The sequence below is a fragment of the Saccopteryx leptura genome, chromosome 3, assembly GCF_036850995.1.
Source record: "Saccopteryx leptura isolate mSacLep1 chromosome 3, mSacLep1_pri_phased_curated, whole genome shotgun sequence".
Classification (NCBI taxonomy): Eukaryota; Metazoa; Chordata; class Mammalia; order Chiroptera; family Emballonuridae; genus Saccopteryx; species Saccopteryx leptura.
Window position 1 is genome coordinate 128932062 of NC_089505.1, and position 25553 is coordinate 128957614.

Here is a 25553-nt window from a genome sequence, read left to right on the forward strand (position 1 = left end):
TGACAGTACATGCAGTAAAAGCTACTTCAAGTCTATTACAAATTCGGTTGACTTTAGATGACAATAAAATATAATTTTAACAATCTTCAAGTAAAACACCACACACTCACAACTGGTGAGCTAATCAATTGATTTGAAAACAAAAAACTATCCACAGAATTTACAATTAATATTTCATATCAATGTCAAAGAAAATATGTTTATTTTTATTACTTTATCATAGGCAGTTCTTAAGTAATTTACCCACAAACATTGATTTTCTAAACTTTTATTTTGAAATGATTATAGTAAAGATACAGAATTGTTCTACCACTATAAAGATATCTCATGCAACCTCTTCAGAGTTACACCCCATAAATACTATTTTTATATAGTTCAAGTGCAAAAAGCCCAACTGAACCCTGTAAATCATGAAACAAAAGCACAACGCCATACCTCCCGGTAAGTGTATCGGCCATCCACGAGGGTCGAACCAGTTAAGCCTCCAGGTCCTGCCACAGCTGCTGCAAGTCGATGACAAGCTATCAAACTTCCTGTTACCAATTTCACTATTTCAAAATTTTTCTTCAGGTCTTGAATAATGCTCTTGGCAAAAACAACAGAAAACAAAATGGTATGAGGACTTACAGTTATTTTCTTATTTTAATACAAACTTCTGCATTAGCATATAGTCCTTAGGTGAATGATAGCAAACACATGATTTCTTCACTCACATTTCTTTAAAAAATAAAAGTAAATAAAATCAATCTGGTATGTACATTTACTAGGGAATTAAACTTCTAAATTTTTCTTCTAAAAGAGATTAAAAAAAACCCCAAACTCTTTCAACAAAACTAATTCACTTCTTATATACCTTTCCAGATCTTTTCTTCTCAAGTCTATTACACTAAGGAGGTTCTAGCTCTCTAAGCAAACTAATCATTTTGCAATATAAAGTAAGCCTTTGAGTCTTTTCAAACAAATTTCTAAAATACCATTCTGACTTTAAAAAATTGGCTTAATTATTTCAATATAGTAAGGAAATAAAAAGAAGTGAGTTAAGGTTATTATTATTTTTTTTAAGAATGCTGTGAGTTACATCTTTATTCAGTTTGACACGTTTTCTTTCTTTTTTTTTTTTATTCATTATAGAGAGGAGAGAGAGAGAGAGAGAGAGAGAGAGAGAGAGAAGGGGGGAGGAGCAGGAAGCATCAACTCCCATATGTGCCTTGACCAGGCAAGCCCAGGGTTTTGAACCAGCAACCTCAGCGTTTCCAGGTTGACGCTTTGTCCACTGCGCCACCACAGGTCAGGCGAGTTAAGGTTATATCAAAAGAAAAGCTCCACAGAAATGAAAGCAGAATAATGTTTAAATTCAGAATCATTAAATAACACAATGAATTACATTAAAAATCACAAAATGTAAAATAGCGACTACAAAACTCAGCAATCTTATGCAATTTTGTGTTATAAAAGGTTATGTAAGTAAGTAATGCTACAATAATCAGATACAGCAACACTAGACTCTTACCTTGTCTTGCTTTTGATAGGTTTGTTTTATGAATGAACGGGTGATTTCATGGAGCTGACGCAAAGCAGGTACCACCCATACAAACTGGGGATTATTAGGTTGAGATGACTAGAGTTAAAAAGAAGTTACATTAATTAATTTTAAACATAAATGGCAGATGACATTTATTAGCTATAAAAAATTTCCAAGTCAATTAGGATTCATTGTTGCACATTCTATTAATTTCTCGCCTCACATTGCTCATTTATAGCTTAGCTCCATGCATTCATAATTCGGTCTTCAACTTCTTATTCTGCATGCAATTTCCTAAGGCCAAGAACTGCAAACAGGAGTGGATGTGAAGTGACAGCAAATGTACAGGGTACATCAGCAAAAACAGATGACAAGGAATTAGCGACTTCAGAGGAGAGATTAAGTAGCACAGGCTGCCAGGACATGTTGACATAATAAAATAAATCAATGGCAAAAGCTTAACTTGGATAAGACTGAACTGGCTAATGAGTAAAATGGCATAAAAATATGGTTTTCTATAATTATATGATTAAAATACCAATGATATGATCAAGATACTGATAGTGGCTAAATATTAAAGAAATATAATCTGCTTGTATTTCCTAGTTAAAACAATTTTATGAGATGATTCTATCTTTATTCATTATTAGTCACTTTATACTTATACTTTACATTTTTAAAAACACTTTCAAAGGTATTATTTCTGTAGCTGGCACAGGACAATCCAGACCATCATAGTACTCATCTGAAAAGCCTGATGTTCATCTTTAAAAAGAGAATAATTTTTTAAATAAGTAATATCTTTAAACTATGAGACTGCATTATAAAATTTATAAGCAATTAATCAATTAAGTCTAAAACACTGAGTAATAGTCCTGAGCATTTATTTTAAAGGCTATTTTTTTTAAAAGCCTTGCTTCTTCAAGTCTTTCTTTAAGATGAAGACCCTTATGGGGCAAAAAATACTTTTGATATCTTTTGTAGAAAAAACATCCTACTACCAAATATGTAAATGTGAGTGCTACTGCCAAAACAATACTGGCTTTCCCAGACACTAGCCAATCAGCCAATACCATATTTCCTGGATTCTAAGATATAGGTTTTATAAATTTCAACAGTTCTGAAACTGATGCTTCTTACCACTATGGCAAAAGAAACTTACTAGCATCTAGGCAGAGGATTGTTTGATATAGCTGTCCTTACCTGAGTATGTGCAAACTTAGCTGTACATAAAAGGTATCTGTTCATTTATCTCATTTTATTTATCACTTGGCATAGGAAACACCAACCAAGGAAGGCTTTTAAACTTAAATTTAGATCATTGATTTGCTACTTAACTCTATCAAAAATATTACACCATAATGTAAAACCAACTAGCCTGTCACGCCTGCCAATTTAATTAAAAGCAAAAATGCTGCAGTGGTCTCAGACTAAACCATTTTTCGAAGCCAAAGGAATTTGGTGTGACTCATACTTTGTGAAGGGCTGTATCACTCAGCACTAAATGCCTCTCTGTCCAAAGTTGTACCTTAATTCCAGAGAAGTTGTTTCATGTGTAGTATATGTAATTTAATGAAGTAAAAAAGCAGCCTGAGTTTTACAAGAAAGGACAAGGACACAAAACTCCGTAATAATCAACACACCTCAAAAGTATAAAATCAATCTTAAAAGATTTTAGAGAGGTCAAAAATGCTATGACAGACAACAAAAAGCAGCGTGCCACAGTGAAGCGGCACTCCTGGTCACAGGAAGCTGACAAACTTGAATGGGAATCTGAACAAATGTCTGGTACAAGTTAAATGTAGTTTCTTTTTACTTCTTTATATAATTATTAACTCTAGCATCTTAGAATCAGAGAAATAAGGTACATACAGGGTAGGGCAAAGTTAGTTTTATAGTTGTAATACAAATAAATAACACAATAATGAATAAATAATAATACAAGAATAAACTGTGTTTCATATACTCACAACTATAAACCCACTTTGGCCCCACCCTGTATTAAAGGCCAACTGTTTTCAAGACTGACTGGAATATTCTGCTAAAATATAAAAGTTGCAAACTGACAGAGATTAAGAGTCTAAGGCTTAAGCCTAAACTGATACCTTCCAAAAGAATTATAAACATTAGGATATAAATATAAACCCTTTAGCAAATACTATAATTAGCTATATTAAAAAGTATCATTATGACCAATTAAGTCAATTATGATTAAAATATTTTTATTTAACATTAAAAATGATCAAAAAAAGTATAAAATTGGAATTTAGAAAGTATTTCTGATATGGCCTTCCTAAAGTTGAGCAAACAAGACAGATGTTATTTATCCCATCATATCTATAGCATTATGTTGCTAAGTTACAAGAAAAATTTAAGTTACTCTTCTCCACTCACAAAAGAGGCAAAAGACTATGGTGAATAATTAAAATGAACATATCTGATAATGTCTAATAATGGAGCCGACGTTTCATAAGTAGGAGTTAATGTTATGTCTAAATTAGACTCTTAACATTAAATGAAGTCCTAGAGATCAACTGGTTTATGCAAATCTACACCTAAATTCCTCTTCTTCATTTTTGTTAACTGACTAGTCTCCCAGTATTTTCGGTGATAAGGACCTCAGGAGGCAGTGTTCTGTCTCAGGCTATTCTAATGTTCATCAACGTATCATACTGATTGATACATGCCTTCCCAACACTTCTTAGGAGCCATAAAAAGATAAATTGAATAAAACTTCTCTAACAATCCTCTCAGTATCTGAAGAAAACTTTCATATTCCTTCTTGAGTTCTTTAGTCTCAAAGCTGAACATCCCCATTTGCTCACCTGTCTTGCTTATCCAGACCTAGCAATTTATCTAGAAATCAAAGTAAAAATTTTTGCATGGGAGAATATTTTTTAAAAAGTATTTCCTCCTGTGCTAACCACATCACTCTAACACTATTCGGAGGACATCTTGCTACTTTTACTTTTTTTTTTGGCAAACAGAGGCCACTTAACTGTGGGCAGGTAAGGATTTCAGTGTGCCTGTGGTGTGAAGGGGAGGGAGTAAGAGGAAGGGAACCAGCATTTATTGAAAGGCTGCCAGCCACTGAACTAGGAGGCCTTAAGATAATGATTTAAGGAATATGCAAACACCACTAATTGAATAAAAATGATTTTCTTTGTTTAGTAATTTTTTTGGATGAGTACATTTAAACTTTTTAATTGAAAGAAAAAAGAAGTGAAATAAGACGGAGGGAGTTTGGGGTAGACAGTTGAAGGTATAAATAAAGCAAAGGAAAGAGGACCAAGGAAGCCAAGGGTATCCTGGCAGAATCTACAGAAATCAAGTTAAGAAATAAAGGTCAGAATTTCTGAACATAGCAGTGGAACTTGGGAATTTTAAGAGTGTCAAAGCAGAGGGGAAGGGAATCAGTGGTGGAATAGAGGCAGCTGAGGGTGGGAGGGGAGTAAGAGGTGGGTGATCTTGTCTTACCCTTTGCTTAGTTTCTGTGCAGCCTGGCAGGGAGACATAATCCCCAGTCAGCCCACCTTGCTGCCTGGCAGGAAAGGGCATAGCATAGAAAAACACCTTTAGTGGCAGTATATAACTCCCCCCCCTGCCTGGAGTCATATCCAGGGGGCTTAGATCTTCCCACTGCCCCCCTTCAGCCATGTGTATTTTAAGAGGATATTTGTGAGAGTACTTAGTAACTGAAAAGTGCTATATAAATGCAAGAAGTATTATTTGGAATGAAATAATGATACATCAGGATTTCTTTATTGGGAGCAGTGGGAAATAAAAGGAAGACCGTTCCTTTCAAGACTCATAAACGACTCCAAAATCTCCGTTACTGTCGAGTTTTGTTATGGAACAACAGACCGGAATGAAGCAACTGCAAAGAGAAGCAATAAAGATGTAGCGACGCGACTAGCTAGAAGAGCTAAGTAATGCCAGGCTGTAACAAGGAAGAAACAGAGGTCGGAAGAATTTTCTAGTCTTAAAAATCATTTCCCTGGGGGCTGGGGAGTCACTTCAGTTTTGATCTTCATTATCTATAAATAAATATACCTGTTAATAAGAAAAAAAGGCTATTTTTTAAACTGATATCCTTCTCCTCTTACTATTACTATTGAAGGATCTAAACTTGGTTAAATAACTCTAGATGAGTTTCATTCATAAAGACAGAGGCTGCTAAATTATCTAAATCACTGAGCTGAGAAAACTGGAAAACTTCAAATTGTATCCGAATAGAAAGAGAGCAATTTGGTTGAATTAAAGGAGTAATTGTTCATAACCTGAGCATTCAGTCCCAGTCTGTGGATGACTTTTAAAATCTCTAAAGCTAGATAGTATGTAGGAAATTCACCTCATCAAATTGCAATGTCAGAAATATAAAACACCATGTTCCTAAATACCCCCAAGTAAACTTTAGGACCAAATATATAACATAATAAAAGCCCACTGAATCACCAAAGCCTCTTAACAAGAGCTGAGAGTCTCTGAATATAGCAATGACAATTAACAGTAGTCAAGATCTTTAAAGAAATACTTCTGAGTGAAAGCCAAGAAAAATGATTTACCAATGAAATTACCAAGCCACTAGCTATTGACCCAAACCTTTTATGTTAACAGTAACATGAAATCCCTTGGGTGCTAGCCTTTCTGCTTGGTCTGGGCAACCTGAGGGCCTAAATGGGTGGAGCACACAGCTCCTCTGATCAGGTTTGTTACAGCAAACGATTTGAATTCCAGTGAGTGGCCACTGCGAACAGCCGTCTCAGAGGAGAGAACTGACATTGAAGGACTGGAGCAACAGGGGGACAACAGTGACCACTACTTCCTTTGCTAACCGTCCTTTCAAAGGATAATCCAGAAATCTGGAACCTGGAGGCCAGACTCCTGAAGGGTAGGGTTTGTATAGAGCCAGTCCCTCTTGCAGTCACTAAGCCTACCTTCTAAAATTGAGCCCCTGCAGCAGACACGTACCCAATAACTGTCTACAGAATTGCTTTAGGAATACATCTGAATCAAGCACCTAAAGAAAGGTCCATATGACAGCACTGAGTGAACCTCCTTTCTCTCTCTCTTTCCTTCTTTCTTTCTCTTCCTTGCTTCTACTCTATGAATGTTCCTCCGTTTCCAATTTATGGGAGAAAAATGGGCATATTTACTTAGAATCCACTGCACTTATTAAAGTTGTCCACATTTTGGACTTAACTTAAAAAGGAAAGACTAAGTTGAAGTATTTATAATTTTACAAAAGTAACATAATAAAACTACTCTCGATGTGATTCTGTATTTTTTTCCCTTTTGAGAGTCAATAACTCCCCAAGCTTTAAAGAATAAAGCATAGATCCTGAATATTTAAATAGCAGTTTGTAGTGCACATTAGTCTAAAAAAACACTAAAACATATTAACGTTAAATTATGATGCAATTTAGTAAAAAGAATTATTAAATTAGTATACCTTTTACTTGGTTCCATTGCAAATTCTTACCTTGAATCCATCCTTCTTGTTTTTTTCCAAACCTGACCATTCTCCAGGCTGAAAATTTATTTTAAGAGAAGTATAAGTGACTCAGTAAAAGCAGTACTTGCACTGCTCCAATCTTGGACTCTAAAGTTAAGAGCTTACAGAGAAGACATTTAGTGTAAATTATATAATTGGGGAGGAAAATTTTATTTGGCTCTAATTATTCAGACAGCACTACTGACAAAACCAGACCAAAGATAAAACCAACCCTTTTAATATCTTCTATGCACTTGATGATGTAGCTCCTCTTGATTGCTTCTTTCACTGCATATGCATCACTAAGGATTGTCAGGTGTTCATCCAAGGCTTGCTGAATAAGGCTACTCGGCAGGGTTGGAAGATGAGCCAGTTCCCAGAGTACCTCTAACACCTACAATAACACCACATGTGAGGAGCCAGTCAATACGCAAGTAAAACTGCTGTAAGTATTTGGAGCTAGAAATATTCATCTGATTCTCCTGCCTTTCCAGAAGTGGTCTCAAAGCGCGCTTCCCGGCCTATTCGTCCAATCAGGCTCAACAGCTTCTGTCTTACTCTATCGCTCTCAGTCTCCCAGCTCTGAAGAACAGAAAAGACAAAAATTAGTGCACTTTGCAGGGTCATCAAACTGGCATTATATGTCAACTTGCAACTTGAGCTAAGAAAGTTTAATAAAGTAAGAAGAGTTCATTCAAACACTACTAATTTAGAGGAAGAGGAACCTCAAAATAAACTTATTTTAGAAAAATTTAAAAAGTAAGGATGTTTGACTGAACACATACCTTCTGAATGAGAACAAACAAATGATTAAGCTGATCTGAATTAAACTTGACAGCTGCTGCAGCAATAATAGTGTGAATGTTCTCAATCACGGTGGATGATTGTCCTGACTAGAAAGGAGACATTGGCAGAAAGTTAAGTCTTGGAACCTGGCAAAACCTAAGTCTGCTCCCTGGCAATTTACAGAAGCAAAACAGTGACAAAGATAAATTCATTCTAGGCTAATCAGCATTTACCTGCACAATAATATTGGCAAGAACATGAAGTAACCATTACTACTGGTTATCAGTTAGCCTTGTTTATATTTCTAGCAGCATTAAATCTTTAAAAATACAATGTATATAAAAAATAAGAATCAAATTTTCACTTTGACATATTCTTTCAAGAGGAGAACAAAATATTCCAACTGGCTAAAAAAAATAAAAACTGATTACATTATATGGCAAACATACTTACTTTTGGCATTTCATAAACCATGAAATGATGGCCTCAGCTGAGAGTTTTATCTGTCTCATTTTTTTTATTTTGCTCATAAATATTTTATAGATATTTCAATTAATTATTACTTATCCCATAAGTACTAAGTCTCTGTTGCAGAGACAGAGACCCTACGGTCAACCTTATGGTTGAAATTCACTCTATAACCTCATCACAACTCTATCATGGCTCACTGTTCACCATGTGACAGACTTGAAAGGCAAAGGGACTTTTAAAAATTCATTTCTAAGCCCTGGCCGGTTGGCTCAGCGGTAGAGCGTCGGCCTAGCGTGCGGAGGACCCGGGTTCGATTCCCGGCCAGGGCACACAGGAGAAGCGCCCATTTGCTTCTCCACCCCTCCGCCGCGCCTTCCTCTCTCTCTCTTCCCCTCCCGCAGCCAAGGCTCCACTGGAGCAAAGATGGCCCGGGCGCTGGGGATGGCTCTGTGGCCTCTGCCTCAGGCGCTAGAGTGGCTCTGGTCGCGACATGGCGACGCCCAGGATGGGCAGAGCATCGCCCCCTGGTGGGCAGAGCATCGCCCCTGGTGGGCGTGCCGGGTGGATCCCGGTCGGGCGCATGCGGGAGTCTGTCAGACTGTCTCTCCCTGTTTCCAGCTTCAGAAAAATGAAAAAAAAAAAAAAAAAAAATTCATTTCTACAAGATTTTTCTCAGTACCTACTATTCACATACACTCACTGATTGCAGTAGGGATATATAATATATATCATAGTCTCTAAACCTCAATATGTGTGTCTTCAAAACTTACTCAAAAAACAAAACTACAACAGTATTCAACTAAAGTTAAGACATGGGAAGTATCCCTGACTGGATAATTCAGTTGGTTAGAGCAGTGGTCCCCAACCTTTTTTGGGCCACAGACTGGTTTAATGTCAGAAAATATTTTCACGGACCGGCCTTTAGGGTGGGACGGATAAATGTATCACGTGACCGAGACAAGCGTCAAGAGTGAGTCTTAGACGGATGAAACAGAGGGAATCTGGTCATTTTTTAAAAATAAAACATCGTTCAGACTTAAATATAAATAAAACAAAAATAATGTAAGTTATTTATTCTATCTCTGTGGACTGGTACCGGTCCGCAGCCCGGGGATTGGGGACCACTGGGTTAGAGCATTGCCTCCAATATGCTAAGTTTGTGGGTTTGACTCCCAGTCAGGGCACATAAAAAAAATCAACCAATGATTACACAAATGTGTGGAACGACAGACTGATATTTCTCTCTCTCTCTTTCCCCACCCCCACTTCCTCTCTCTACAAATCAACACATAAAAGACACAAGAAGTAAAATTCATGGGACCCAGGACTGTTTATGTTTGTTTGTTTTTAGGTCTACACCTATACTTTCTATAGTCTGCTCCGTAATGCTGGCCTGGAAGCCACAAATTACATTTTTCTCTGTCAGCTGTGCTCCCATTATGCTGGGAGATGAGTAGGCAGGAGGAAGAAAGAAGTGTTTTTGGTTTATGCTCCGAGCCTGGATTCAGGCATTTGTGGAAGCAAGGGATTCCAGAAGCCTTGTGGAAGAGTCACCTCTTTGACAGTTCAGCACTTACAATGAAAGAACCTCCAAAAGCAACTTCCTTTCCTTGGACTTAATACCCCCTTTTCCATTTTGCTGTTCCAACACTCATATTTCCCTTTTTTGTGCTTCCACCGTAGCAATTGGACCTTTGTAAACAATGCCTTATACTCAGATTCCCTCTGAAATATCTAGCACAGTTTATGCTTTCTGACTAGATTCTGACTGATAGTGATGAACTGGATATAGCCAAAGAGAGCTCCAAGATTCTTTCTGGTTTAGCCACTAGATAAAGAATAATACCATTACTGCATGACTGGTGATGGCGCAATGGCTAGAGCATCAACTTGGAACACTGAGATTCCAGCTTTGAAACTCTGAGGTCTCCAGCTTGAGCTTGGGATCATTTCTCATGGTCATTGCTTGAGCCCAAAGGCCACTGGCTTGAAGCCCAAGGTTGCCAAGATCACTGCCTTGAGCAAGGCATCACTGGCTCAGCTTGAAGTCCCCACCAACCTCTGGCAAGGCATGTACAAGAAGCAATCAATGAACAACTAAAGTGAAGCAACTATGAGTTGATGCTTCTTTCTCTCCTCTCTTAAAAAAAAAAATCTTTACTGAAATAGACTGGAAAATGACTAGGTTTAGACATGCTGAATTTGAGTTGCCTATAAGATAACACATGTAAAGGATTAACAATTATGCAATTAGGTATGCTGCCCTGGAGCTCCAAGAAGAGGTCTAAATTAGATATAATTCTGAGACTCAGCAGCATCCAAATGTAGTGAAGCCATAGGAATGAATGAAATTGACTAATGAAGGATTATATAATAAAGAGCTAAAGACTAAGGCTTGAAAAAAATTCCTATTTACAAGATAGAAGACAAAAAGTTAGTAAAGGAGACTTAAGAAGCAATGCTAAAAAAGTGGGAGAATGGACTATTAAAGTGAAGAAAAAAGAAAATAAAGGATAAAATTGATTCTGTCATAGATACTGAGCATTCTGGTAAGATGAGATCTATAAACTCAGTATAATTATCATCTTCATTTAATAAAACTAAGTGGGAAAAATTTATTAATGAAAACTGATAAGCAATATAGACAAAGAACACTGGGATGATAAAAGACACACCTATTCCTTGCTGTGCCACTAACTGCTATACAGCCTGCAGTAAGATTTTTTCATTTTTTAATCTGAGAAATGACAAGACTAGACTACATCAGTAGTTTTACACCTTTTGAGTAGAGGAGTCCTTTTTACATAAACAATCTTAATAGAAACTCTAAACTGTAAGACAAATTTCAGTAGAGCTGCTCTGGTTAAAGCAAAATACGAGTTCCTGCTCTAGCCAGAGCATTGTCCCATATGCAATGGTCGTGGGTTCAATCTTGGGTCAAGGCACATACAGAAACTAACTGATGTTTCTATCTGTGTCTCTCTCTCCCTTCCTCTCTCTAAAATCAATAAATACATAAAAAAATTCAAGTTCCATTTTCCTGTTCACTCTCCATCCTCCTTCCTTTCCCTATGACAAAATGTCAGAAAAAGGCAAAAATAAGTCTAATTAACTTACCTGTATTTTCCAAATTTTACTGAGTTCATCTAAGGACAATTTACTGCCCAAGAGTTCAATAATTCCCTTTATACGATCACAGTACTGTGCTTGGTCTATGTTGCCTAAGAGAAAAAACACCAGAGAGGCAGGCAGATACAGTGAACACTGACTTTTTAAATATGATTCTAGTAACTCAAAGCAATATTAACTTTCTATAAGATTATTCAAAGGCTAACATAATCAAAGCAACAATTAATACCTTTCTTCATACAAAAATATATTTATAATTATGTGTTGGTAACATTTTTCTTTTTAAAAGCAACTCACCTTCCAGTGCGATTGACAGAACTGAGTTTTCAACTAGCCAATCTAACAATCTGTCCGTATCTATAGCATTCTTCACAGATTTGGATAAAGTACTATCTTCTATTAGTTTGGTTACCTAAAAAAACAACAGGATTATTGTGACTGAAACAAATGTAAAAATACCTAATCAAAAGCTCCACATATACACATATTCTGTGACTTTTACAGTGTTACAACATGGTCTGATAATTAGTTAAATATGTCAAAGGCTACTATTAGAAGGTAACAGGGAACTTGTGCTGTCTCTTAAAAAATATGGAGCCCTTCTTACAGATCATACTTCCTGGGCCACTGCTGATTGGCTTAGGGATAAGCATCTGACTCAAATTTCAATCAAAGCATGTCATCCAAATACTATACTTGGGACCAGAGAGAAAGAACCAGTCCCTCCATGCTGATGGGAGCGATCTGTGGCCATGATGTCTACCATATGAAAGATGTCAGTCGCTGGTATTGGAAGAACAAAGCCAAAATGCTCAGAAAAGCAGAGTTAATACTTGGAAAGAGTCTTGGATATGCTTGGGCCTCAAAGTCTAATTGTTCCTATTGCCCACATGTTCCTGCCCCTAACATGGTTTGGCTAGTCAATCCTTCATTCATGTGAAATAGCCCAGCCTTCTTCCATTAAAATTTTCTCTGTCCTTAAGGTGATTTACTATGAGTTTATTTCACCTGTAGCCAAGAATCCAAATCAATAGAAAACTGAAGGAAAAAGATGGAATTATGACTCAACTATATTGGTTCTACCAGTCACTCACCAGAACCAACTGTGTTCCTATAAAGATTGGGAAGTTACAGAAAATGATTTCCATCATTTAGCTCAGATATCATAGTTGTAGTCATTTTGGTTTGTCCCAACCCCAGTTAGAAGGTTTGGTTTAAATAAACATATATCTGAAATATAATAAAAGGAACTATACACTCAGGGTAAAAAAAAAATCTCTAACTGTATATACCAAAGAATTATATTCTGGGAAATTTCACAAAAGTAGTAAATATTTCAAACATTTCAGAGAACAAATTTTGAATGTAATATAAAAAGATCACTTTATTAACAATGATAAACATATATACCATTTCATATATAATCACTTATCTTTTTTGTATGATTACAAGAAATTATTTCCCAACATTTTAATACTAATAACCACAACTTTCAGAACTTAAAATGTCTATGCTTTAAGTCTTCTAGAAATAAATGCAAAACTTACTTCTTTGAGAGAGTTCATTTTAGCACTAAAATGTGGTGATTTCAGCATGCGCAGTAGAATGTCTAATCGAAGGTCATCCACGATGTTTACTAGATCGGGTTGGAAGCGCATGCAGAGTAACTTGATGGCTGACAAGAGCTCAGGGATACTAACCAATCTCTTTTCGTAAAATATACATACATGCACACAAAAACAAAGAAAGGAAACATGAAAACATTTTGATGCAAATTCTTACACACACACAGAAATAGAGAACATTTTCATTAACAGTGTCTGGTGGATAAACTTTTAGTATTGAATTATTTTAAAGCTTCTTCATTGTTATACAAAAATTATTATCAAAATCAATAGTAACATTCTGAATGATATCACTAAGAACCCTCTATTCATTCTCTCTCTTTTTTTTTTTTTTGTATTTTTTCTGAAGCTGGAAACGGGGAGAGACAGTCAGACAGACTCCCGCATGCGCCCGACCGGGATCCACCCGGCACGCCCACCAGGGGCGACGCTCTGCCCACCAGGGGGCGATGCTCTGCCCCTCCGGGGCGTCGCTCTGCCGAGACCAGAGCCACTCTAGCGCCTGGGGCAGAGGCCAAGGAGTCATCCCCAGCGCCCGGGCCATCTTTGCTCCAATGGAGCCTTGGCTGCGGGAGGAGAAGAGAGAGACAGAGAGGAAGGAGGGGGTGGGGGTGGAGAAGCAAATGGGCGCTTTTCCTATGTGCCTGGCCAGGAATTGAACCCGGGTCCCCCGCACGCCAGGCCGATGCTCTACCGCTGAGCCAACCAGCCAGGGCCTATTCATTCTCTTGACTGAGGTAATACCAACCACTGGTGCTTCAGGAGAAGCATTTTTCAGTTAGAAAATATAAAATTAACTGATGTGAGTTGTTTGGGACCAGAATCCAAAGAACAAGGGCCCCAAGTCTGGGCTCTGCTTCCACAGACCCACAAGCATGGGGGCCTACCTGCTGGAGGCAGCACTTACCTTGTCTTTGAGGTCCTTTTCCTCCACACTCCGCACGTCCTGGATTGTAGTAAGGATGACAGGGTCTAGCATAGGCTGCCAAAAAAAAAAAAAAAAAAAAAAAAAAAAAAAAAAAAAAGCGCTACCTTAATAAAAATCCTGAAACTGTCCTAAAAATAAAAAGGAGATACTTCTTCATTCATATTTCACAAAGGAGAGAGTGCAAGCCACCACTATGTCACTAATATCATTACAAGCAAAACTTTAACTAATTCTCTGCCTTAGCTTCTTTAATATCATATGGGTGCAATCCCTGTAATTAGTATCTAAGAAAGGTAATTTTAAAGAGCAACCAGGCCCTGACTGGTTGGCTCAGCAGTAGAGTGTCGGCCTGGCATGTTGATGTCCTGGGTTCGATTCCCAGCCAGGGCACACAGGAGAAGAGCCCATCTGCTTCTCCACCCTTCCTCATCTCCTTCCTCTCTGTCTCTCTCTTCCCCACCTGCAGCCAAGGCTCCACTGTAGCAAAAGTTGGCCCAGGTGCTGAGGATGGCTCCATGGCCTCCACCTCAGGCTCTAGAATGGCTCTGGTTGCAACTGAGCGACGCCCCAGATGGGCAGAGCATTGCCTCCTGGTGGGCATGCCAGGTGGATCCTGGTCCGGCATATGCAGGAGACTAACTGCCTCCCTGCTTCTAACTTCTAACTACAAAATAATAATAAAATAAATAAATAAATAAAGAGCAACCAAAGAAACATGGACTAACTTTTAAACAGTAAGCATGAGTATGTTTTATTTTTGTAATATGGTAATATTTTGCATTTGATTTTAAAAAATAAATATAAGCACTGGCCAGGAAAAATATGCTGTTATATGTACTACCTTTGCTTGCTGATATAAATGAGGCCCATAGATGAGACTCATACAACACACTGCTCCAGGATGGAAGCATAGGCAGACAACTGAACCTAAACAGCACATGAGAAGTAGTCAAACTTTAGCTAGATTTAAATGATCACTTCCACCCAAGTAAAATAACTTTTAAAACTTATCTGGTGATAAGAGAAGATGAACAATGTTTGGCTGTCAAAGCCAGGAAGACATCAGCAATGAATTAAAATGACATCAGGCAATGACCCAAATAAAAATTCTTCATTTGCACTTACGCTGATTGTACAGTGAGGACTGAGGGCTGTTAGGGGAAAAGGCGAGCCGCACTGTTCTTGTCGGCACATGCCAGCCCTGCTTCTCACCACAACCCTGTGAGACACGCACGCTTCTCATCACCATGATACAGGTAAAGAAGCCAAGGCACAAATGTTATGTAAGTCTTCCAAAGCTACACAAGTAGCAAATGGTAGAGACAATCGTTAATTTACGGCAAGTAACATGGTATGAATATGGTATAAATTTATTGCTGAATAAATTTAAGGCTGGGTAGTTTGACATAATTATAATAAAAGTAAAGTTACATATATTTTGGCTGGAAATTCACATACATTTTTACTCTTTTTAAAGTACACTGTGCTTATAATATAAAACCTGAAATTTCTAAAGAACTTAGTATTAATTAGTGCCTGGCTGTTATGAAAAAGCCAATTAGCCTGACCTGTGGTGGTGCAGTGGATAAAGTGTTGACCTGGAATGATGAGGTCGCTGGTTCAAAACCCTGGGCTTGCCTGGTCAAGGCACATATAAGAAGCAACTACTATGAACTGATGCTTCCTGCTCCTTCCCCACCCTTTCTCCCTTTCTCCCTTTCTCTCTCCCTCTCTCTCTCTTCTCTCTCTAAAACCAGTAAAATAAAATCTAAAAAGAAAAAGAAAAAGCCAATTATTAAATTATTGGAGTCAAATCATTCTACCTCCTTGTGTCTTAGTGTTTCAGCTACAAAACTAGAGATTATATTTATACGCTTAATAAGTTAAATTGGAAGAACACTAGATGTTTCTAAAGAGTTTAATATTCAGAATTAAGAAATATAGTCATTCTATTTCATGTAAAAATTTGCAGTATTACTTTGATACCTAAAGAAGACATTTAACATTGAGAAATGCCTTCCAGAACCTACTAAAAAACCCTATCTCCCTTGTTAAGTGGTCCTAAGTAAATTCGGTTTTATGTAGAAAGAAGGAATACTGCATACTAAACATTGCCCCCAAAGGATACTGTGCTTTTAAAATCATTTATAGTGATTTTAAAAGATCTCTGAAAGGTATAGGTTTCACACACTTTCTTATAAAGAAAATAATAAATTGAGGTATTTCAATGTGACATTTTATGCAGTAAAACTTGTTAATTGAAATGAAAAGGAAACAAGGGAGTCTAATAGGCCTTCAACATTACAAAACTGAACACTCATAGCTTTGAGTACTCTATGATCTGTTGACTTACAAAATGCAGAGGCAGGAAAGCAGAGAAGACAGATACGCTGTCATGCTATTTTTCAGTAGTGGGAGACTTAGCTAGCAAATGAGCCCAGCTGGGTTGCTCAACATCGATCTAATTTAATACATAATGGTACTGAATCCTTAAACCATCCTGTGAAAGGGGGTGGGATTTATGCAGCCTATTTTATAGACAAGAAAATAAAGAAAACTGTGCTATCATATATAAATTATATGTATAAAATGATAAATTAAAAAGGTAAATGACCTTAAATTTTAAGGTCTTTTAGACCTTAAATTATTAATTATTTATCTTTCTTCTGATAATATTTTCACTAGAAGTTACTCTGGATTAGGCACAATTCTAAACAAACCCGATAAAAATATAATTACTACTGTTTTATACCTTAGATCACCTTCTGAAGTAAATGTAAAATGGCCCAATCTTACCTGAACCACTGAGGAATTGAGGTACTCTGCACACACCCCTAAGGGCTGTACCAGTGCTGAGACTGCCTGAGAAAAGACAGTGAAGGTTAGAAATAAATGTGAGTGGGTGTTTTTCCTTGAACATTAAACAAATTCCTTTCAATGTGTCAGAGAAAATTTTAAATAGTAGTTTGATCAAGTCATGAATGAGTAACTAGACAAACTATACTCTTGGATATAAAGAATCAATATAAAGATATCAATCCATTTAAATTATTATAAAAAGTTAATATAATTTAAATAATAATATGCCAATAAAACTTCCTTAGAAGACTAGATGAAATAATTTTGAAGTTCATATTATACAATACTAAAAATTTTTATTTGAAAAAGGAAAGAACAGCTGGGGAAGGAGTGAAATGTGCCTTTAAGAAAAAAAAAATTAAAGATTTCTATGAAGAAAATTATAAAACTTAACTAAAATATATACAAGAAGGTGAAATAAATGAGATACCATGTTCTTAAATGAAAAGAACCAGTACTGTAAAAATATAAATTTTCCACACACGTAAGTACAAATTTAACAATTTCAAACATGATCTCGGTGGGATTTTCTGCAGGAGAATCTAACATGTTGACTTCATGTTATTCAGAAGAGTAAAAATATGAGAACGATCAAAAAATTTATAGAAAAGAATGATACTGGGGAGAACTGGCCTTGCCAATAATTAAAACAGTGGAGCAGTAGAGAAATGGCCAGAGAATGAATTAAACAAATGAATGACTGGATCTCAAGCCCAGGAATACACCCAGGTACACATGGGGTTGTGACCTATGATGAAGCCAGCAAATCAAACAGCAAAGAAAGATAAATTATTCATTAGAGGATTATACAACAATTAGTTACCCATCTGGAAGAAAATAAAATTGGATCTCTAGTTTACAAAACATATAAAAATAAATTTAAATAAATTTAAGAACTAAATTGTAAAAGTAAGACTGTAAAATATAAAATGAAATGAGTGTTTTTATAACCTTGAGATGGGGAACATATTCCCCAAGCAAGTTATAAATCTTTTAAGCCATTAAGAAAGATAATGACTACATAAAAATGTGAAGCTTCTGTGTAGCCATAAATAAAAATGAAAAGAAAAGCAAAAGAATGGGAGAAAAATTTTTACAAACACACCATAGTCATGGTTTAAATAAACCTACTGCAAAAAGAATTCCTGAACTTTACCAAAACAAACAAACAAACAAACAAACAAACCAAAAGAGACCTAAATAACTGGGTCATTTTACAGAAGAAATAGAAATAGCCAATAATTGTATGACAAAAAGCTCAAATTCACAGAAAATCAGAGTATTACAAAGTAAATAATAAAATACTATTTCTTGTCCATCATACTGGAATATTAAAAATTGAAAATATTCAGCACTAATGAGAAGACTGGGAAATGACTTTGTGGGAAAAAGATTTAGCACTATCATCAATTATAATTTTAAAATGTAGTCTTTAACTCAGAATCCCATTTTCCAGGAATCTATCCTTCAGAAATGGTTGCTTATACACATAATGACATATTTAAATAGAACAGTTTAACAATAATCCAACACTCATTGATAAGTGCATCACAGTACAACATCTATAGGAATACAATGGGGCCATTAACAACACTGATAGTATTAATCTGGAAAGATGTCCATGATATAATGTTAAATAAAAATATGCTAGTAGGTATACCTTGATTTATAATTTAGTCTTAAATGGAGAAAGAACACGCAAGGCGTGTACTCTATGCAAATTAAAAAAACAATTCAAAAAGGCTAAGCATAAAATGATAACTATTTTCTAGAAGGCAGGTGAATTTGTGTGGGTAGGGGGTAGAGTAGAGGAAAGGCGATCATTTCTTACTTTGTACAGGTATTTTTAACTGATAGATTGTGAATGATTTTTTCCTCCAGTATTTTTCAAATTCAAAAATATGTAACATGACTGTAGAATGAATCAGTTACTTGTACTCCTATCTTATCATATGGCCTAAATTTATTCTGGGACATAGTCAACTTCTTTACTGGTCAGAAATCAGGAATTTATTGTGAAATTTTCATCATACTTGTTAGTGTCTCGATTTTGAAATCTTTCTCCTGGGCCTGAATTTTACCATCCTTCAATACAACCTAAACAATGTCATTCTACATCAATGCAACAAACAAAACAATTGTTCTAAAAAATGGTCTGAACTGCGGAAAAAATCCTGGGGGAATCTTTAAGACATTTGAAAGTAATGAGAATAAGCCCAGATTCATCCAAGTAGAGCAGAAACTCTGGGCTTCTCTGTACCTGTTTTTTAAATAAATTAACTATGTAAGAAATGACTGAGTGTTTAAACCTTTTTCAAGAATAAAGTTAATTTCTGGTATCACCCAATGAGCTATCTTTAGGAACAAAGAAGTTTGATAAAACCCTGTATCTGAACAGGTTTTTGTTTTATTTTGCTTTTTAAAATCACTGCCTATTGTTTTCTGGGTCAATAAAGTCATTTCTAACATACTTGATCCATTCAACGGGGATCAAAACAGCAGCCTAATAACCTAGTTAACATTCAGGGAAGTTGGAAAAGGCTTCCTGACCAGTGTCAGTGGAAGTATTTATGATCTGGCAGACATCTGATCTTTACGAATAAACAGTGAAAGGTTCAGTCTATTATTGATGATACCATCGATCTCTCCTTGACTGCTATTATTTCCCTCATGCAAAGATTAGTCATGGTCCCACAGAAATATTGCTACTCTACCACAATTTGCATCACTTAGTATATTATTTTACCATGTCATTTCCTGCTCTGATCTATTTACAGTAGCTAGCACAATGGTTTATACAGGACAAGTACGTAAGTCATTTTTAGTTGAACGTTTAATTACCTAGAGAACAGAATAAAGTGCTCTCAGTTACAAACAGGTCAACAGTCTGTGCAAAATTAAAAATTAAGTTCTTCTCTTAACCACAAAGTTAAATTTTTTTGAGAAAATGAAGTTGACATGAAACAATAATGGTACCCCACCTGAAGGACGTTTCTCAGCTCCTGTAACAGCTCTCTGTTAGCTTTGAAACTTTGTAATACCAAAAAGCTTACTAAACAGCTTTAAAATGTTATTTGTGTCTGGTCCTATGAAATAAATTAATTTAACTGAGGCATAAAACTGTTATGTACACAATTTCTTGCCACATATACCAACTGTCCTTAAATAACAAGATAATTTCATGTAACCATTATAAATTAAGAGAAAAATACCATACACAAAGGGAAATTAGTGAAATAATAAAATGAAAACACCTATATTAAATTTGGTTATTATGATTAAGAGTAAACATTTCTGTGATTATCAGAATCATGGAAACTGCTTCTGTAAAGATTAAAATATACATTAATGTTTAATTTAATGTGTCTAAACCATGTCCTTTGGGTTACATACCAACATAAATATAAAGTGAACTTCCACATGAGGCACATAATAGTGGCTTAACTTACCCCAAGTTCTATATCTTCTGAACGGAGCTTGGCCTGGATTGCTGCAAATCCACCTAATTCTCCAAACTGAAAAAAGGTACAAATTCATTTAAAAATACTATACATTAATATTTTAAGCAAGGAACTAAGGCTAATATTCTACTCTATCAATGTGCTCTATACCAGGGATTACAGGCTATAATCTTCATATAGCATCAGGGTGGTTAAAGCTTTTGTGGACCATTGGTTGAAAAACACTACTCCATAGGACTGCTCGAGAGTCATCACATAGAGAATTCTAATGCTACTGTGACACAATGCAAGAAATGTGCTAAGTCTTAAGTTGATGTTCATGTGTATAAACATGAATAAAAAGAGGCAGGACCTATAAAAACTGTCTCCCTAGGAAAAAATTCTGATTATTCCCTTTAGTTGTCATTTACTTCAAATATCAAATTCTAGGACATATCATTAGAAAATAAAGAATAAATGTTACTAATAAAAGTTGTATACCTTGTTTACCAAATCCACAACCCATCCATGAGGTTCCTATGAGAAAAGAAAATAGAAATTGAGATGGCTATATAAAAACTTCCCAATCAACCCTTATATTTTTTATTCTAAAAATGTAGAGGGAAAAAAGTATTAAAATTGAAAAATATTTTGAAAGGTTTTTCCAAATGTTTTTTAATGTGACTCTCTGACATAACAATATATAATTTTAGGATCCATAAGTCTGTATTATTATATTGTGCCTCCACTATGCTGGAAGTTATAAATCATGTCTTATTACTCTTTATATATATTAAGAACAAGGGTTTTTTAATTTATATCTCCAAAACCTAGAATAATGTCAGATACAAAATAAATTTTCAATAAAATTGTTGAACTAAATCTCTACTTCTGCTAAAGCAATAGACAAATTTTTTATCTATTAAATGTACTTTTTCAACTGTCTCTTAAAAACCAAACAATGCTCGATCAAGGGATTATTTAAATTAAGTACTCCTTGTGGATATAACGCTATACGCACATTGTAGGAGTTCAAAAAATATTTTTAAACGATATTGGTTCTGTGCTTGAAAAAATAAAAGTTAATGCTTACGGAGTTTAAAAAAATAGTATGTGAGACTACTAGATTATTTTGCTAGGTATAATTAGTCATTTCAAATGATTTCAAATGTTCTAGTCTCTCAACATCTCTAGGAAACTGGGACAGCCATTAAAATGAGGTTCTGAAAATTCAATACATAGGGCACTGATGTTATACAGTATTTCTCATTTCACTAAACATAATTTCATATTTGTAATACTCTATGATTTTAACAGCTATGGAAAAATATATAATATATAAAAAAAAGGTTAGCTGTTTTATGAGCCATATAGAATGCTTGTCATTTTTCATAGACTGTTTTAATCCTCCCCTGCAAACTGTTATTTTTACAGTACAGAAAATCTTTTTCAAAACATTTCTCTATAAAAAGATAAAAACAAAACTATGTTTACCTTTTGGAAAGTAGATACGGGTGAAATAGCAAACACATTTCCCTCTCCAAACACTTCTGCCCAATTCCTTTGAGACACTTTCATTCTGTTTTTAAAATGGTATTCATTATCAGGATTGAAAGCCTAGATACAAAGAGAACAAAGAAACATTATTATCTATTTCTATAGCAACACATATTAGCATTAGAAAAGATAAAAATATAGCCTTGGAATCCCTCATTAATGGAATCTTTTAAGTATGCCCACAATGCATATATTTTAGCTGGTGCAGAGGAGCAAATGGATGAAGGGGTGATCTCCTGCTCAGTATCTGCTGTGAGGGAAGAGAAGGCAGCAAAGGGACAAGAGGTATGATTCGAGCAGGGGGATGCTGATATCCCAGATGTCTGAGGGCTGCACAGGTAGAGCTGGGCAGAAAGGCATTAAAGACAGGAGTGAGGCGGAAAAACATGAGCACCTGTTCTTCATGTGCGACTTACTAGTTGGGGGAAAAAGGCCAGAAAGCAAACTACATGAACACCCTAGGTGAAAGTACTTATGATGCAAATAATCAGAAAGATGGAGGGAAAGCTATTTAATCAGTGTAAGAGCTGAAAAAGCTACTAAAAGTAAAAACAGAATGGTTGCTTTGTTTTAAAAAAAGGAAGGACCCTAACTGCTAAGTTAATATCTTTAATGATATTAACATTGCCACTCATTAAGTACCAGAGAATAGTAGGTATTTCAAAGAAAATCAAAACAAACCACTTCATATTTTGGAGATACTATACCATTGTAAGCACACCCAGGAGACCAATGGGAATTGGATCTTGTTTTATTCTCTCTGCAACCAGTTCTATTAATAGCATCAACATGTTGTAGATTCCTTCATGAATTTCAGTACCCCACTTGTGAACAGCACTTGATGTCAGAAGCTATAAAAACATAAAGGACAGTTTAGACCAGAGGTCCCCAAACTTTTTACACAGGGGGCCAGTTCACTGTCCCTCAGACTGTTGGAGGGCCAGACTATAAAAAAAACTATGAACAAATCCCTTTGCACACTGCACATATTTTAAAGTAAAAAACAAAATGGGAACAAATACAATATTTAAAATAAAGAACAAGTAAATTTAAATCAACAAACTGACCAGTATTTCAATGGGAACTATGCTCCTCTCACTGACCACCAATGAAAGAGGTGCCCCTTCCGGAAGTGCGGCGGGGCCGGATAAATGGCCTCAGGGGGCCGCATGCAGCCCGCGGGCTGTAGTTTGGGGACCCTTGGTTTAGACAGTGGTAGTCAACCTGGTCCCTACCGTCCACGAGTGGGCATTCCAGCTTTCATGGTGGGCGGTAGCGGAGCAACCAAAGTATAAATAAAAAGATAGATTTAACTATAGTAAGTTATTTTATAAAGATGTATTCTGCCAAACAGCAAAAATCCAACATAAAGTACTTGGTAAATAATTATTATTATATGCTTTAACTTGCTGTAACTCTGCTTTATAAATTTTATAAAGTAAAGTTACTTCCCTACTTTATAAATCACCATTACTATGGAAATGGTGGGTGGTTAGAAAATTTTACTACTAACAGAGATACAAAAGTGGGTGGTAGGTATAAAAAGGTTGACCACCCCTGGTTTAGTCTAACTTGAAAAAAAAAAAGTGTATAGTTTACCAGTTCAGTCTCAAATAATCAGAAGATTATAATTATAATACTTAGTTTTATGCAGATGATTTTCTTTAAAAGACCCATAGCTGGCCCTGGCCGGTTGGCTCAGTGGTAGAGCGTCGGCCTGGCGTGCAGAAGTCCCGGGTTCGATTCCCAGCCAGGGCACACAGGAGAAGCGCCCATCTGCTTCTCCACCCCTCCCCTTCTCCTTCCTCTCTGTCTCTCTCTTCCCCTCCCGCAGCCGAGGCTCCATTGGAGCAAAGATGGCCCAGGTGCTGGGGATGGCTCCTTGGCCTCTGCTCCAGGCGCTAGAGTGGCTCTGGTTGCAACAGAGCGACGCCCCAGAGGGGCAGAGTATCGCCCCCTGGTGGGCAGAGTGTCCACCCCTGGTGGGCGTGCTGGGTGGATCCCGGTCGGGCGCATGCGGGAGTCTGTCTGACTGTCTCTCCCTGTTTCCAGCTTCAGAAAAATACAATAAAAAAAAAAAAAAGACCCATAGCTGTAGTCCATCTATTTGTTCATGTATTTCACAATCAACACTGAGTTTTGTTTTTGAACTTTAATTCCCTTACATTAAAGAAGTTAGTTTAAAAGGAAAATGTTATTTGCTCCTCCATGTTTCACTATTACTAGGGAAGGTTAAGTGGTACAGAGCAAATAAGAACCTGAGATCAACTGGTACTATTGTCGTCTAGCTGTGTGACCCTGGACAAATTTACCTAATAAGTTCTCAAAGGCTCAATTTTCTCATCTCTAGAGAGGCAAAATTCCTACTGACTTTACAGCGATGTTACAAGTATCAAAAGATATAATAAATGTGAAAGTATTTTATAAATACTAAAGTGTTATTAATATATCTTTGCTATCACCATTAACTTATAATCCTAGAATTTAAGAAATAATGCTATATTTCATGGATTCTAACATACACATTCTTTTCATTTTTTTTTTTATCTCAAAATAAGACTGCATCTTCCTACTTGTTGACCAGATGATAGCAGGACTCTGAGTGTGGAATTTTTTTTTAGAAATACCTTACCAATTTATTTTGCTTGTACTTTTCTTTTTGGTATGTATAAAAGTAGTATTCAATTAAAAAAAAGTTTAAGTATATCTAAAATAGCTCTAAGTGATAAACACATAGATGAATCTAAAATCATCATCACTGAATTTCCCCAATCCTCAGTTTTCTATTCTTTGGGGAAGACTAATTCAGTAACAATGGCTAGAACAGGGAATTAGAAATCAAAGGTTTTCACTTAATAAAATAATGGCAAACTAATATGGTGGTTTCATATTTTCATAATATTGCCCTTCAGAGGGAAAAAAAAGTGCAATAAAAATTTCATCTTGGCCACATTAAGAAGCTCTTAACAAGAGCTCAAACTTCTTTAGCTGCAGAGAAAACCTTGGTTCCAGATTTTCTAAATACCAATTAGCCACACTATTTGCTCAAATGAGCAATAACCATAAGACTGATTTTTATACAAGCCAATGAATTACTATTGTTTGCAGGAGGTTTAAAAATTTTTTTTGCCTGCCTATATTATCTTCTTATATTTAAAAGTTAAAGCAAAATGAAGTACAGACGAACATTTAAGAAGCTTCATGGTGGCCCTGGCTGGTTGGCTCAGCGGTGGAGAGTTGGCCCAGTGTGTGGAACCGGCCACACGGCCGGTGCTTAATCTACCTTATTTTAAATGTTTAAGACTTTTGTTAAGAATTAGAGTAGCTTTTTAAATAGAATTTTTATAATGTAACAAACTGTGAGACATATAATGTATGCATAAATTTACAAAGAAAGAAAACATTTCCTTACACTAATGTTTACTTAATCTACCGGGAATCACGGGTTCGATTCCCGGTCAGGGCACACAGGAGAAGTGCCCATCTGTTTCTCCACCCCTCCCCCTCTCCTTTCTCTCTCTCTCTCTTCCCCTCCCACAGCCAAGGCTCCACTGGAGCAAAGTTGGCCCGGGCACTGAGAACCACTCCATGGCCTCCGCCTCAGCTGCTAGAATGGCTCTGGTTGCAATGGAGCAATGCCCAGATGGGCAGAGCATCGCCCTCTGGTGGGCATGCTGGGTGGATCCTGGTCGGGCGCATGCGGAAGTCTGTCTCTCTGTTTCTCCGTTTCTCACTTCGGAAA

At 36.3% G+C, this 25553-nt stretch overlaps 1 protein-coding gene across 3 annotated transcripts in view; it reads right to left on the reverse strand.

Annotated features, from left to right (window-relative positions):
• The window catches only part of USP24 (ubiquitin specific peptidase 24), a 150359-nt gene that overhangs the window by 82908 nt on the left and 41898 nt on the right, over positions 1 to 25553 (reverse strand). For all 3 annotated transcript variants that reach the window (XM_066376390.1, XM_066376389.1, XM_066376388.1), the window contains 15 exons: positions 22519 to 22662; positions 21749 to 21871; positions 20756 to 20791; positions 20264 to 20329; positions 16752 to 16817; positions 13935 to 14009; positions 12950 to 13108; positions 11700 to 11814; positions 11391 to 11494; positions 7802 to 7909; positions 7503 to 7598; positions 7249 to 7410; positions 7005 to 7052; positions 1511 to 1618; positions 436 to 585 (listed from right to left, as the gene is read on the reverse strand). In XM_066376390.1, the coding sequence (XP_066232487.1) occupies positions 436 to 585; positions 1511 to 1618; positions 7005 to 7052; positions 7249 to 7410; positions 7503 to 7598; positions 7802 to 7909; positions 11391 to 11494; positions 11700 to 11814; positions 12950 to 13108; positions 13935 to 14009; positions 16752 to 16817; positions 20264 to 20329; positions 20756 to 20791; positions 21749 to 21871; positions 22519 to 22662 (1560 nt within the window). The remainder of the gene's footprint in view (positions 1 to 435; positions 586 to 1510; positions 1619 to 7004; positions 7053 to 7248; positions 7411 to 7502; positions 7599 to 7801; positions 7910 to 11390; positions 11495 to 11699; positions 11815 to 12949; positions 13109 to 13934; positions 14010 to 16751; positions 16818 to 20263; positions 20330 to 20755; positions 20792 to 21748; positions 21872 to 22518; positions 22663 to 25553) is intronic.